This window comes from Vespula pensylvanica, chromosome 22 (genome assembly GCF_014466175.1).
Source record: "Vespula pensylvanica isolate Volc-1 chromosome 22, ASM1446617v1, whole genome shotgun sequence".
NCBI lineage: Eukaryota > Metazoa > Arthropoda > Insecta > Hymenoptera > Vespidae > Vespula > Vespula pensylvanica.
In genome coordinates, this window is record NC_057706.1 from 2,905,919 (window position 1) to 2,921,156 (window position 15,238).

At 39.8% G+C, this 15,238-nt stretch overlaps 1 protein-coding gene across 3 annotated transcripts in view; it reads left to right on the forward strand.

Moving 5' to 3' along the window:
• Nucleotides 1-9,094, forward strand: part of LOC122636491 (zinc finger protein 7-like) — a 39,655-nt gene extending 30,561 nt beyond the window's left edge. Inside the window, exons 7-10 of one of the 3 annotated variants that reach the window (XR_006328958.1) lie at nucleotides 1,561-1,758; nucleotides 4,335-4,512; nucleotides 4,626-5,073; nucleotides 8,844-8,982. Coding sequence is in view for 1 of the 3 variants with exons in the window: in XM_043827751.1 (XP_043683686.1) it covers nucleotides 1,561-1,758; nucleotides 4,335-4,512; nucleotides 8,844-9,071 (604 nt within the window). In the remaining 2 variants the exon portion in view is untranslated. Of the gene's footprint in view, nucleotides 1-1,560; nucleotides 1,759-4,334; nucleotides 4,513-4,625; nucleotides 5,074-8,843 lie in introns of all 3 variants that reach the window. The other 2 variants (XR_006328957.1, XM_043827751.1) reach the window with 2 other exon arrangements.
• The last annotated feature ends 6,144 nt before the right edge of the window (nucleotides 9,095-15,238 follow it).

The window sequence follows — 15,238 nt, forward strand, 5'->3', positions numbered from 1 at the left end:
AGATCTTGCGGCCGGCAACCGGAGATACGAGTACCGTCGATCCTGGATACTTGTGTTCGAAAATTTGCTGCTAATTTCGATAGCATCGACGAGCGAAACGTTCGAAGCACTCGAACTCCGCTCGATGAACGATCTACCTCTGTACAACATTGTTTAAAGAGTAGGTAACGATGCCAGCGAAATGCGGATATTCGTGATTTGTTCTTGTAACATCAAATTGATTTTACGAATTCGTAATCATTTTTTACGTATTACCGACGATGATAAGCCTCGAAGTTTATATACGAAAAATAAACGAAAAAGGAGGAACAAAATAAAAAAGAAGTAAAAAAGAAACAAGAAATATACGAAAGAAAATAAGATAATATACGTGTTCGTGTATCATTCGTTTACATTTCGTATGAAAATGCAGGTCGCCTATAAAAAGTCGTTTCCACCAAATTCGTTCCCCTTCATTTAATTTCTATCATAATTTCATGAAAGTTTAATTCTCCGTTCAAGCACCAATATGCAGCCAATGTGATATACTTACCTATATTTAAAAATTCCACTTTACTCCGAACGGATGATTTAATTAAACTCAGGGCCGTAAAAGTCGTTGCACTGACTGTATCCTAATTAAGGTGCCATAAATCTTTAGCTGCTTCCTCTTCTTCTTAAACGATCAGAATTCCAAGCGGTAAAGCGGGAGGAGATCCGGTCTCGATACGTCTTGTTGACTTACTTAGAGAGCACGCTCGAAAAGAGAAAGAGAGAGAGAGAGAGAGAGGGAGAAAGAGAGAGATAGGTTCAATAACCGTATAGATCGTCACCTCCTGACAGAAACTATTTAAAGTGTAGTTCCTTCTCGCGGATCCGTGTTACGGGCTAACTCACGCTATCATGAGAAAGAAAGAGGGAGAGAGGGAGAGAGAAAGAGAGAGAGAGAGAGAGGAACCCTCTGTGATATACATAGGATGCAACAGCTGCGATCGGATCGTGAGGCGTGCAAACGGGCCCGATCCTCGCACGCGTACCACGCATTCATTGGTCCATTGTGCTGTCTTATTACGCGTCGAACTTAACGAAAGCGCGCGTGCCTATTTAACCGGCAAAATCATTATTCTCAACGAGCGTCTTAACACGTTCTATGGTATTCCAAAAATTATACTCGCAGCCGTGAAATGTTTTTCGAATATACTTGGCATCCGTGGCTCGCGATTCCGTTGCAGATCCTTCCAACTGCATCACATTTAATGCTTACTGCTCGATATCGACTATTTTTGTATTCTATAAGTTCATTAAAAAAAAAAAAAAAAAGAAAAGAAAAACTTATATCTATATCTATCGAATAAAAAACCTGTATCTATAAGTTCATTGAAAAAAGAAAAAGAAAAAAGTAAAAAAAACAAAGTGAAGAAATAACGTACGATTGTACGATGAACACAAGAAAGTTTGATTTGATTGTCTCGATGAAATACGTGAGAATAGTTTGATAATTCTTTTTTTTTTTCAATGAACGTAGAAAGAATCAGAGGGAAAGAGACATGTCAATAATTTATTTCGAACGACTTGTTTCAGACACGCATTACGACAACACATGTATAGGCATGCCGGTAAGAAGTACAAATGCGGTCTTCCGGGTTGTCCTACGGTACTCCGCACAGCTTCCGAGTTAAAGTATCATCGTTCGTTGGTTCACGACAGCACGTCCACTAATAGACGGTTTCCATGCGGCCAATGTTCTTACGCGGCCAAAACGATGAGTCAACTTCGCAGGTAAGTACTTATTTATTTCCGTTGACTTTTGTTAACGTTTGAATTACTGCTGTTTCGAACGAAACGAAAAGTAAAATACTAACAAGATGAATAATATTCTTTACGTGCTTTACGTAAAGTAAAATATTTCTCTTTCATTTTTCTTACCGAAGACTGGCATTTTGAACTTTCCGCGACTTTTCGCGAAAAGCGGTGTACGTTTCAATTTTCTTCTCGAAAAGTAGTAAGTTTTCATTTATAACGGGGCAAGAATAAGCGCGTTGTATTTTCTGGTTACGAATACCAAGACGTATAAGTGGCCCGTCACGAAAAGAATCACGTTTCGATTTTCTTTGTGAAATGTACGGACACGTATCACTTTTGTGATGTTTCAATCTTCATAAGAGAAATGAATTGGACGCAATGAACCGAAACGTCAATACGAACAAAATCAATACTATTTTTTGTAACATTGTCCGAAATAATTGTGAATCACTCGCTTGTTATCGCGGTTAATGTCAACAAATATCGTACTTTCCGAAAGGAATATCGAAACGTGCTTATCTTCGCGATAAATCAAAATCTCGTAGTATTCGTAAGACAAATGAAACGTAATCCTTTTTGTAACGCACGTTGATATAATTACGTATACGTATACACTTACATACATAGATCTATAGATTATAAATCTACGATTCGTATGATTAATAGAACGAGAATTTAATGTGATCATTATTAATGAGTCATATGAAATTAATCGGCCATTTTTTCATGGGGAGAATGAAGATGAAATATCGCGAAACGAGGTGCTTCCGCGTGGGTGTGCTTTTACGATTCATTCCACGTGCGATTCTGCGAGTTTGTCGACAAGACAGGTAAAAGAAGGAAAGAGATAATGATAGAGAGAGAGAGAGAGAGAGAGAGAGAGAGAGAGAGAGAGAGAGAGAGAGAGAGAGAGAAAGAGAGGAAAGGAGGGAAAGAGTATATCTACGTATCACCAACATCGTCGACGCCGATATTATTGACATTAATTTTAATCAAGGTCTCTGACTTGAGAACGATGCATTCCTACAGCATTAATCGTGTTCGCAAGTCGCGTATATATAATTGATGTCTTCGAGGAAGCCGGATCGAATTAATTGCGAGGACGCATCGGACGTGTCACCACGCATACGCGATCGACTTGCGTCGCACAAGTTGAAAAAAAAATAGAAAAAGAAATTAATTTTCGCGGTGGATTCGCATATACGTACATACATACATACATACATACATACATACATACATATATACGTGACGATCCATCCGGAGGTTCAATGACGTTATCCTCAAGTTCCTTGTCCTGGAATTCGATCTCGATCGAAATCGACTAGAACACGATACGGCCAATGATCGAGACTAATGTCGCTATTAATCCGCTAGATATTATCGAAGCGTAGAATTTAATTATCGATTTCGATCGATCGACGAGAATCAAGGGGTTCTTTATAGTAACGATCGATGTTTAATCATCGTGACGTGATACGCGTGATGGAATTCGTGAGAATCCGTACGAAAAGGCGAGGCAGAGTCTCGTAAGATAGATGGATATTTAATTTTTCGTGCTGGACCTCGATTAAGTCATAATGCCGTTAAATATGCTACCAGCAATTTGCCGAACGATCAAGGCAAGCCCGATTTAAATTAAGCCTTATTAAGGGTATTGTGTCGTGGAATACGGCACCGATACGTACTAATAAATATTCTCTCATTTTCTCCGACAGTTACACCGCGTTCTTAAGCTTCAGAAGAAAAGAAGAAACATCACGGGCGTGAAACGAGAAAAGAGAGAGAGAGAGGGAGAAAGAGATCGTGTGGTAAAGACCGAGAAGGGTGGAGGAGAACCGCGCAAGCGGAAGTTGCGTGCAGAAGTCGACTAAGTGCGGGCAACCCGTTATGATCGGCCGCACGGCGATACTCGACGCGATATTTCATCGCGAATTGAGTACTTACTACGTGAGTCGAACTCAACGCAACCTCAGAGTGTCGCAGCGAATTCTCTCTCTCTCTCTCTCTCTCTCTCTCTCTCTCTCTCTTCCTCTCTTTATCTTTCTCTTTCTCTCTATCCGTCTATCTACTTCAGTCTTGCTCCACGCTCTGAAGTAAATCACGCCGGATTTTAATTAAACGTGTCACGCATTTCGAAGCTGATATACACGTAGCAACGGCCAATGGCTCCCTCGTAATATCGCGCACGCATATCGCATCTTTCATAATCACCGGGTCCCGCTGCGACGATGAACTTCCCGAGAGAGCCGCGCCTTGGCCTGATCGTACGTCTTCCGCCATCTCGAATATATCAGTCGATATAGTAGTCGCCTTTCTTTTTCCTCCTCTCCATTTTCCCCCTTTCACTCACCCTTCCTACCTCCCCACCCAACATCCTCGTTCCCCTGTCACGTCCCCCCCCTCGTCGACTCGATCCTCTTTTAACTCTCTTTATCGTTTCTCCTCGAAGGAACGACCCGCGCCCACGCTCGCGATTCGTCCGGCTACTTGTCGCCAACTCCGTTGCATATTATTATTACGAAAGACGGTTTTATTTCTCCTCGTTCCAGGCATCTGGTCAGGCACGAGGACTCAATGAGCGATGAGAAACTTGGTTATCATTGCTGTCCTCACTCTGGTTGCACTTTTAGAACCAGATTCGGATTTCATCTAAGACGACACATGCGGCTACACACGGGTACCAAGCCGTACAAATGTCGTTATTGTACTTACGCCTGCTACAGTCTGGTAAGTCCTTACTCATTAACGATATTCTAAATGTTAGCATGTAACTTTAGCGACAACCTTTTTGTTCCTACCGAGCGAGTAATCTTCTTTTTAATCGTTTTTCTAATCGTCAGACAGGAGCGAAAGTAAAATTAAAATTCGGTTAAGGCTCGACAGATCGATTCGCTAATTGGGCAGAAGGTCAATTAAGGGAATTTCGATGTTTCGAGAGAGTAAACTCGATCTTACCTCGGACAGAAAAAGTCCGAATCGTTCAACTTGTCCGATTTTTGTACGGCGAACGAGCCCGTGGGCGTAAATTAAGGAAAGTACACCTTAACGTTTGGACCGCGTCGAGTTCTCTGCTGGTGCCGGTACCGCCACAACCGTTGCTGCCACCGCCACCACCGACGCCATCGCCACCGTCGCCACCACCGCCGCCGCCGCCGTCGCCGCCGCCGCCACCGCCGCCACCGCCGCGGACCGCGATAAGATAACGAGTTAATTGTGCTCACTGGATGCCCACACACGCACGGAAGAAGAGGAAAGCCGGGCCTCTCTCCGGTCATACCGTGCTGGCCGGTATGCTAATGTCCTTTGAAGCTTTAGTTGGGATGCGACTCGCATACGAGGGCTCCGTGTCTCTTTGATAGCGACATAAACTCATTCCAGTGGCTCTCATTTCGATTTACTGTTTGCCAAGGAAACTCTACGACCCGGTTGTAGTCCGTTCGCGGTGGATTCCGGTCGCTCGGTCCACGTTAAAATCGTTCGCCGTTATGTCTTTGCTCGCGTACTTACCTCCGTCTCTACCTCTCCGTCTACCAACACTAATACATTCATAGGTTATTCTACTACTAATAGTATCCACCTTCGGACGCCCATAAAATGCAAAGATGCATATCGGTGGCTCGAGAAACAATGTAATAAATAATAAAAGCCCGTCGCCATTCTCCTCTATCGGGATCTCTCGTTCATTCTCGTCGAGAATGTTTTACCGATTAAGATAATGGAATTACTCCGATCATTGCGCGCTTTAGCCGCGGATAGATCGATCTACCCTACCTCCTCGCCGCTACTGCAGCCGTGCACCGCTTATCTCGAACTAAGCGAGAGACGATCTATGTTTCTTAAACGCTTGACTTTGATGCTATCGACTTGTACGCCCTGCTACCGGTCGTTAATTTTCGAATGAAAAAAGAAAAAAAAAAAAGAAGAAAAGGAACGAAAAGGAAAAAAGGAAACGGAGGAACGATCGTGAATGTAAAATCGGCTAATGTTTGCCGAGGGAGAATTTCTTGGATTTCCTATACGCGAGCTTATGCTCGACATTGATCTCGTCCAAACGGAGAAATCACGCTAACGGTTGGTATCTCGACGGTACTGATATATAAGCAAAATCATATTATTCACTTTCGAAGAAGGAGAAAAAGGAAAGAAGAAATGATATGGTTGGGTGCGTTTAGAACGAAGGTAGATTTGTATTTAAAAAGAAAACAAAGAAAAAGCTTCGTACATTTATTAACCGTAACACGTATCGATATATAGTTTACAGGAACAATCTTTATCTTCGATTCGTTGAGAAACAATTCGATTCCTAAGCAAATCAAAATACTTTGACGGTCGGAAGAACAAGATCGGACGTTTAAGATTTCTCGTTTAAAGGACCAGCTGGATTTGGTGATAAGTATACGATTCGTTGTGTTAAAATCGATCGAGGGTTCAAGGACGTATGGCGAGGTGTAACAAAAAATTGGAAGGATGAGGGATTATAAAGGGGGAAGAAAAAAGAACAAAAAAGAACAAAAAATCTTCAGCATCGATAGCACGATCCACCTCGTAGGATCGTAAAATAATTTCACTGGTAGGTCTGAGGATAAAAGGGAAATACGAGGGGCACGCATCTCCGTGGCTGGAAAGAATATCGGGAGTCTCGCGACGATGGCTGCTTACTCGGTACTTTAATAAGGAAGAAACGTGCGAGCAGCACGCGGGACGATTTAACGAGGAGATTCCCTTCCAACGTGGCGGTCGGCTAGCCTTGCGTCAACGAGATTACACGCGCCACCTTCCCCATCTTCCTTCCTTCTCTCTCTCTCTCTCTCTCTCTCTCTCTCTCTCTCTCTCTGTCTATCTCACTCACTCACTCACTCACTCACTCACTCTCTCTCTCTGTCTTTGTCTTTCTTTGTCTTTCTTTCTCCCTCACTCTCGCCATACCTTTCTTACTTTCTCTACCTTATGATTTACTTCGGATAGTTACACGCTTTTTTCTTCGTTGGGCTTCCTTCTCTTTTTATCTTTTATCCACCCTTCTCTCTCTCTCCCACCCCATCCCTCGGCCCCGTTAACCACCTTCTCTGAAGACTCGTGCAACGTCAAGAAAGCTCACGTTCCTCTTTTTCAAGGTGATAGGTCTTAAAGAATCTCTATTCGCGGCCGCTGTTCTCTCCTCGCTTTCATCATCGCTACTACTACCCACCGGCTTTTTATCTCTGATTTTACCTTATTTATTTTATTCTTTTTTTTCCCTCTAGCGTTAACCGCGTTAACCACGGTTAATTCCGGTTGAGGTAAGATTATTTTGCAGGATTATTTTCAGTGGCCATTTCTTTTTCTCTCTCTCTCTCTCTCTCTCTCTCTTTCTTTTCTTTTCTTTCTTTTTTTTTGCCTTCATAATAATCGTCGTCGAGGATCTTCGTCGGCGTTGTTATCATCGTTACCGTCTTTCAACTTATCGATGCAGGTAAGATACCCTTATCCTATATTCCTTATTCCATCGTAGAATTTGATCGGCTTTATTTAAGCGAATCGTTAAATAATCGATTCGATCATCGTGCATTTAATTAACGAAATGCGGCACGGCAAAAAGGGCCACTGGTCCGCGATGCGTGGAAATCATCGCGAGATCGAAACTATTCGCGATAATTCAGGAATATTACGAGAACGTTTACGTCAGGGAATAAGGCGCGTCGGATGGCGAAGAGGAGTATGAGGATACGTAGAAAGGTATCGAGAAGGTTTCGGGTAGATGTTGAAAGGAACTGACAGCGAGGAATAAGGTACGACTAAGGTCTCTGTAATTTTAGTGTCAGATGAAGAAACTCGTAAAACGGGGAACACGAGATGCCTATGGACAACATCTGTTCTCGTGGTATTGCACCGAATCCAAATAAATAAGTATCTAAGGTAACTAGGTATGCGTGTGCGATAATAATTCGAGAGTAGAGATCGAAGTTCTGAAGAAGGTGACTGCGAGAAAATGTTTATTCTATGTTCGCGTGTCTCGTCGTCGTTGAAAGGGCGGCCCCTCACCTTACCTTATTTCCTTTTGTCGGGAGATAAGAGAAAGAGAGAGAAAGAGAAAAAATGACGAGCAGATAGAGAAAAAGAAAGAGAAGAGTAAACAACCGCCCTCGTAGCGGTGTGAACGAGGCTTAATGCGGCAGCGTCACGGAGCGCTGGTCGCGCCGCGCGGAAAGATTTACTTATGGGAAATTAAATTTGATGTTGCCGTTGCCATCAACGGCTCGTATAAGCCCGCCTGGTAGGAAGATGTTTACGACTACGGTCGGCTACTTAGGCCGAGAGGGTAAAGCGCCTTTAAATGCGCCAACGGCATGGCCAACGAACGCGTCCGGTTTTGCACACACCGGCAAACAGATTCTCAGTTCTCTTCTCGCTCCTTCAGGTATTCCTAACTAAGAACGGAAGGACAGAATTTCTTATTTTTCTCCTTCCTTTTCTCTTTCTTTTCTCTTTCTTTTCTCTTTTTTGTCTTCCTCCCAATGACGTCTTCCCTCTTCTTTTCTCGATCATATCCTTGTACTAGGAGAAAGCAAGCAGTTCTCGAAGTAGGGATATCGAATTGATGTCTTTTATCGTCTAATAAGACGCAAAGTGAGTCCGTAATCTGTTAACTTAGAACGCGAATTTGATAAGAGCCAAGTTGTATTAGTATGCCCGTTTACTATCTTCTAGACGATAATAGTAGGTTATATGAGGTTGTCGCGGTCTAACAAATTTCAAATTTATCGGTACTATTTCGTACGGAAGACAAAACACGTATAGGCGTTAGCGAACGTCTCGCGATTATGGTTCGGAAAGGTGATTTAAATCAGGCAGCATGACCGAACACTCTTGACTGTCGTTTCATCGTCACTTCGTTCGTGCGAATCGCCTCGTAAGTTTCAGACTGGATCATTGTCCATTAAAGAGCTATGAAAAGCCTTTACAACGTGGCTCCTTACATTTGCAAGCTTTATTTATGACTCTTTCTAAAACGCTTGTAAGAACACCCAAATGCTCCAAGTATTTCGCTCCTTGTCTCTCTATTTGTTTTCTCGTTTCAGGACAATTTGAGAAAGCACATACTCTCGAAGACTCTTCATCCCGGCAAGACGATCTACGAGTGCGACTTTTGCGCAACGGAAACAAAGGAAACGTTTTGCACGAATTTCGCCAAAGAATTGCGAGCTCATCTTCTTGACTTGCATAGCGACAAATTTCCAACCTCAGACGACGTTCGTAACTACGTTCTCAATATATTCGATGCTGAGCCTGCAGACGAGCCAAATTGAATAAAACGTCTTGTCTGCATAAACCATGGATCTAGTTTTTTCCTAAATTACCACATAAAATCTTACAAGGAACGAAGAAACGAAGTAAGTTATGGATATAGTCATATCTTAATCGCTCGTTATCGTTAGCTAAGAGAAAATCAAAAAGAAAAGAGAAGAAAAATAAAAGGAAATAAACGTATCGTTTTAAAATAGTAGAGACGCACACACACACACACACACACACACACACACACAGAGAGAAACACATATACGGAAGCCAATAATAAATCGTTACGAGCAGTTACTATAAGCGATCGCATAAATCGAGCCAACCGAAAGGAGCTAAAGTTCAAACAAAGCCGTTCAATCGTTCGAACGTTCGTAAATTAGACGATCATCCACATACAGCGACGTTCTCTAACGGATAAACTCTCGATGAAAATGTGTTCCCAACAATGTCGGATATCGGTAATAAGCGATCGTGGTATCGTCTTCGTTTAATCGAAGGTAGTATAATACAATACATACTGATACGCTAAGGATAAAACTGGAGTTGATTCGTCGACGGACAATTGCTCTTCCGTGTCTCTCGCGTTTTAAGAGCATACTGGATTCGGGTCTCGTTCATCTTCGCGTTTTCTTTTCAATGGCGAAGACAGAGATAAAGAGAAAAAGAGAGAGAGAGAAAGAAAGAGAGAAACGAATACTATCAGCAACAGACTAAATCAACTTTCCTCAACGCGTAATCCTCGCGCGTTACAAGACTAACGCGTCGCGAGCACTCGCGAAGATCAGGACGATCCTTCGTAGTAGTCGTTTTCCACGTCCCCAAGACTCGGTAGGACTGTACTACTACGGCCAGGAAGTAGTTAAGGTGATCTACGGTCACGTGGCACGTTATGTACCTTAGACGTGTAGGTATACGCGATCGAATCTTTATGCACCGTGCACAACGCAACAGAGCTGCAATATTACGAGAAGTTACCGACAAGACGTCTTTCTCTTTCTCTTTTTCTTTCTCTTTCTCTTTCTCTTTCTCTCTTTCTCTCCTTTACGTACCCATCTACCTGTCTTTCCCTTCTTCTTCTCCTTTTCCCTTTCCTTGACCCAACCTACCGGATTTATATTTCCCGCGGTCGAAAAGAATTCACAATATCCGATATCGCGCCGTACGACTTATCTCTATCGCCATTGCGATCCTACGTTCGGGATACTTTTTTCTTTCTTTTTTTTTTTCTTTTTTTTTTTCGTTTTCTTCTTTTTCTTTTTCCTTTTTCTTTCCATTTGCTTTTTCTCTTTCTTTTATCTTCCTCGTTCTCTTAAGTACACGATGCTTGCCGGAAAACGGAAGAGCTCGCTCGCATCTTCCTTCGACACGCAACCGGCGTCCGTTCGTTGCATCTTGTTAAGAGGTCGAGCGATCGATTATCGCATCGTGTATTTTGCTTCGTTATTACGTATGTATATTAGATGTTTTTGTATCTTTCTCTTATCCATCTTTCTTCTTCTTCTTCTTCCTCTTCCTCTTCTTCTTTTTCTTCTTCTTTCTCGGTTTGATCCGAACCGCTGCAATATTAACTCGTATAATAGCTCGTCCGGATCTATTTCGATCCTGGTGGCTCGTCCGGTCGATCCGTCCATTCGATTCCCACGAAAGGTAGACAAGAATCGAGAGAAAAAGAAAAAGAGAAAGAGAGAGAGAGAGAGAGAGAGATGAAAAAAAAGAAAAAAAGAGAGAGAAAGAAAGGTTGAGTGAAAGGATACCGGTCGTCGAAAAATTGGACGTGGTTGAAAGTCGACGACGGACCACCTCGTGGATCGTCTTACAAGACGCGTTTCCGTCTTCGAGGGCTCTGATTGTGAGAAATGCATCGCGCTGTCGCGCAAGATAGGTGTCGTAAAGTATGCAGCCCTCGAGTAGTTCTTCTCGGGACAAAAAAGACGAGAGGAGAGCTACGACGAAGATAGAAAGAGAAAGAAAGAGAAAGAGAGAGATATAGAAAGGGAGAACGAGCGACAGATAGATGGAAGGAAAGAGCTCGTCGGGAAGAGGACTGAGGGGTACCACGAGCGTCCTGAGCGTGAAGGATAATTTATTGACTAATTAACGAGGATGTCCTTCATTACGGGTCGTGCAGCAGTCGTGGTCGCTTGCTCTCGCTCGGAACCGGCATTATTTGGCGCCCGAATATTTACGACCGCGTCCTCCTTCAGCTCGTGGACCGGGTCCTCCGCCCCGATACTGCTCCGCTCGAGAGAACGAGAAGATCGAGACAGAGACAGAGACAGAGACAGAGAGAGAGAGAGAGAGGACGCGAGGACCCATAACGATGTGTCCCGATCTTACGGCCATTCGGGGACCTGGAATTTCCTTTCAAGATGGCGTAGAAGACCGCTGACCCTCCCCCTTATATGCCAAAGCGTTCCTGAAACTCGCGAACGTTACTCGTTGGACAAAGGATCCCTTTTCGAATTCGAAAGAGAATTCAAATTATATCGACGATACGTTCGCGATATTCATATTTATATTCGGGATCAAACTACTATATCGAGTGTCTACTTCGTTTCTTCATATAGAGTCAAATTCGATAGGAAAGAATAAAAGATACAGGGAGATTCTTGAAGAGATATTAAGTACGTGCTCGATCTCTTCCAAGAGTTTTTCATTGTTGAACTTTGTAATGTATATGTAAGTATTTGTAAGAATATGTAAATATGTCTCATCAAACTTCTTTGCATTTGCTTTTCAACGCACTCGACAACTGTGCAAAGTGTTCGCTAGAATGATTGATAGATATAATTACAATCTACGAAATTGCCTGAAGTTCAATTCTTTAGGTAATTTTGTCAGTTGTATGAATTTATAATGTTAGGAACAGTTTTTAAGATTATGCGAAAAGATTTAACGAAGAGTTCTAACAAGCTTCTAATGTCTTTTTCATTAATCTCTCTTACGATACTGTCCTTTCTTCTCGTCAGGGCAATTTTGAAGTGGCTAAAAACGAACATGCATGATTTTATCGTCGCAAGCAAGGAAGTTTTACACAAATTCTTCAAACAATTAAATAATTACTTAGATACACTAATCGTAGGTTTTAAATGGTTCTTTAACTCCTATGAATTGAGATGTGAACTATAAATATTTTGTCTGTGTGTCTCTTATTCCACATTCAAGATACATATATATATATACATATATATATATATATGTATATATGTATATGTATATATGTATGTATGTATGTATGTATGTATGTATGTATATAAAACAGATATAAAGAAAAAATATATATATAAAAAGTAGATATATATATATATATATATATATATACTATTAAATTTCATTTATATTCAGTAAAAAAAAGAAGAAAAAAAAATAATGAGATACGATTTATGTGACCGGTATGCATTTAGCAACTCGCTCCTACTTTTTTGTCCACCTCGATGAGTTTTTGGTTGTCGTTCGACGATTATCGCAGTTCCTTATCTCGCGATAACGTGAAACTCGAGTTGATTAAACTTTTTGCATTTCTTTTTTTTTTTTTAGTACGTTATTTAACGATAAGAAAGCGTATAGCAATGGGGTTGCCCGTAAGAGTCGCTGATGATCATCGCTAGAGACTCGCAGATAAGATAGGACCACCAATAGGATCTTGTTCCTTTTGTAAGTAAACAACCTTCGATGGAAAATCGACAAGGACTGGATTTATTTTTCGGATGATTCAACCAAGTTATTTACAATATCCAATTCGATGTCAAATACATTAGTCGACATGTATTCCTTAATGAAAGGAAATTATATAATTATATACGTATATAAATATATCAGTAAAACTATCACTGACCATTCTTACAGACTCAGAGGAAAGTGAATCATGAATACAAAGAGCTTTTAAAAGACAATCTTTCAAGTAGAATCAATTTTTGTGTTGTACATCTTTACTGTGAAGTATTAGAAAAAGAAATTATTGACAAAAAAGAGAAAAGTTGAGTAGAACTCGTTTTTGTCGTAAAGAACGTTGGAATGGTTAGGTGGACTATTTAACGAAGAATCGATGTGTACTTGTTAATAAAAGAAAATTATATAATTATATATATATATAAATATGTATGTATACATATATAGATGTCACTAAAATTATCACTGACCATTCTTACAGACTCGGAGAAAATTAAATCGTGAATACAAAGAGCTTTTAAAGGACGATTTTTCAAGTAGAATTAATTTTTGTGTTGTACATCTTTACTGTGAAGTATTAGAAAAAGAAATTATTGACAAAAAAGAGAAAAGTTGAGTAGAACGTTGGAATGGTTAAGTGAACTATTTAACGAAAAATCGATGTGTACTCGTTAATAAAAGAAAATTATATAATTATGTATATACATATATATGTATGTATACATATATAAATGTCACTAAAATTATCACTGACCATTCTTACAGACTCGGAGAAAATTAAATCGTGAATACAAAGAGCTTTTAAAGGACGATTTTTCAAGTATTATTAGTTTTTGTGTTGTACATCTTTACTGGGATGTATTCGAAAAAAAAATAATTGACAAAAAAGAGAAAAAGTTTAATAAAAGTATATTATTTTTCTTTAATGAAAGAATATTATGTAATTTTCTTTATTTTATTAAAATTATACCTAACAGTTCTTATGCTTGGAGAAAATGAAATAGCAAATGCAAAGAGCTTTGAAAGGATAATCTTAGTACAACCCATTTCTGTTATTAACCACCTTTACTTGAAAGTATCTGAAAAAAAGAAAAATAACAGAAATGGGAAAAAAAGAAAAAGCTAACTAGGATTTGCCAAAATCGCAAAGAACGTTAGAATGGTTAGATGATCCGTTTAATAAAGGATCGTCATGTATTTTTTAATAAAAGAAAATTATATAATTAAATGGATGTATAAGCGTGTCCTTAAAATTATACCTGACAATTCTTACAGACTCAAAAGAAAAAAGATTTCTATATTGGCTATCTTTACTGTAAAATACTTGTAAAAAATATATATATATATAAATCGATAGGTCCAAAAAAGAGAAAATGTTGAATAGAATTCATCCTTGTCGCGAAGAACGTTAAAACGATTGACTAAACTGTTTAATGAAGAATTGTCATGTATTTTTTAATAAAAAAAAAAACTACATCATTTTCTTTATATCATTAAAATTATCAGTGATGATTCTTATAGATTAGAAGAAAATAAAATCGCGAATATTAAGACCTTTGAAGGGATAATCCTACAAGTAATAACCATTTCTACATTGACCACGTTTACTGTTAAGTAATCGGAAAAATATAAATCGATAAGTCCAAAAAAGAGAAAATGTTGATTAAAATTCATTCTTGTCCCAAAGAACGTTGGAACAGTTAGATGAAGAATCGGCGTATATTCTTTAATAAAAGAAAATTACATGATTTTCTTTACATGATAAAAATTATCACTGATAATTCTTATAGACTCGAAGAAAATGAAATCACAAATATTAAGAGCTTCGAAGGGATAATCGTACAAGTAGAAATCATTTCTGTATTGACCATGTTTGGTGTTAAGTCTTCGGAAAAAGAATAAATCGATAGATCAAAAAAGAGAAAATGTTGACTAGAATTCATCCTTATCCCGAAGATCGTTGGAACGGTTAGATGAAGAATCGTCGTGTATTCTTTAAAAGAAAAATTACATCATTTTCTTTGTATAATTAAAATTATCCTTGATAATACAAACTCGACGAAAAAGAAATCGCGAATATTAAGAGCTTTGAAGGTATAGTCTTACAAATAGAAACCATTTCTTTATTGATCACGTTTATTGTAAAGTAAATTTGAAGAAAAAAATAAATAAATCGTTAAGTCAAAAAAGAGAAAATTTTAACTAGTATTCATCATTGTCATCAAAAAACTTTGGAACGGTTAGGTAGACCGTTTAATGAAGATGTAACTAAGCACGATAGGGTTGGCAAGAAGACGATGGTAACGTCGTCGAGGATGCGTCTTCGTTCTTCCACGAAGAAGGCATACTCCTTTCTTCCATCCATTCTTCCTTCCTTCTTCCTTTCTTTCTTTCTTTCCTTCATTCATTCCTTCCTTCTTTCTTTTCGTCTCTTCTTCGGCCTCGAGTTACCGTCAGGATATGCCGGTGCTGTTGCTCCTCTTTACGAGTTGAGTCGAGGATCCAG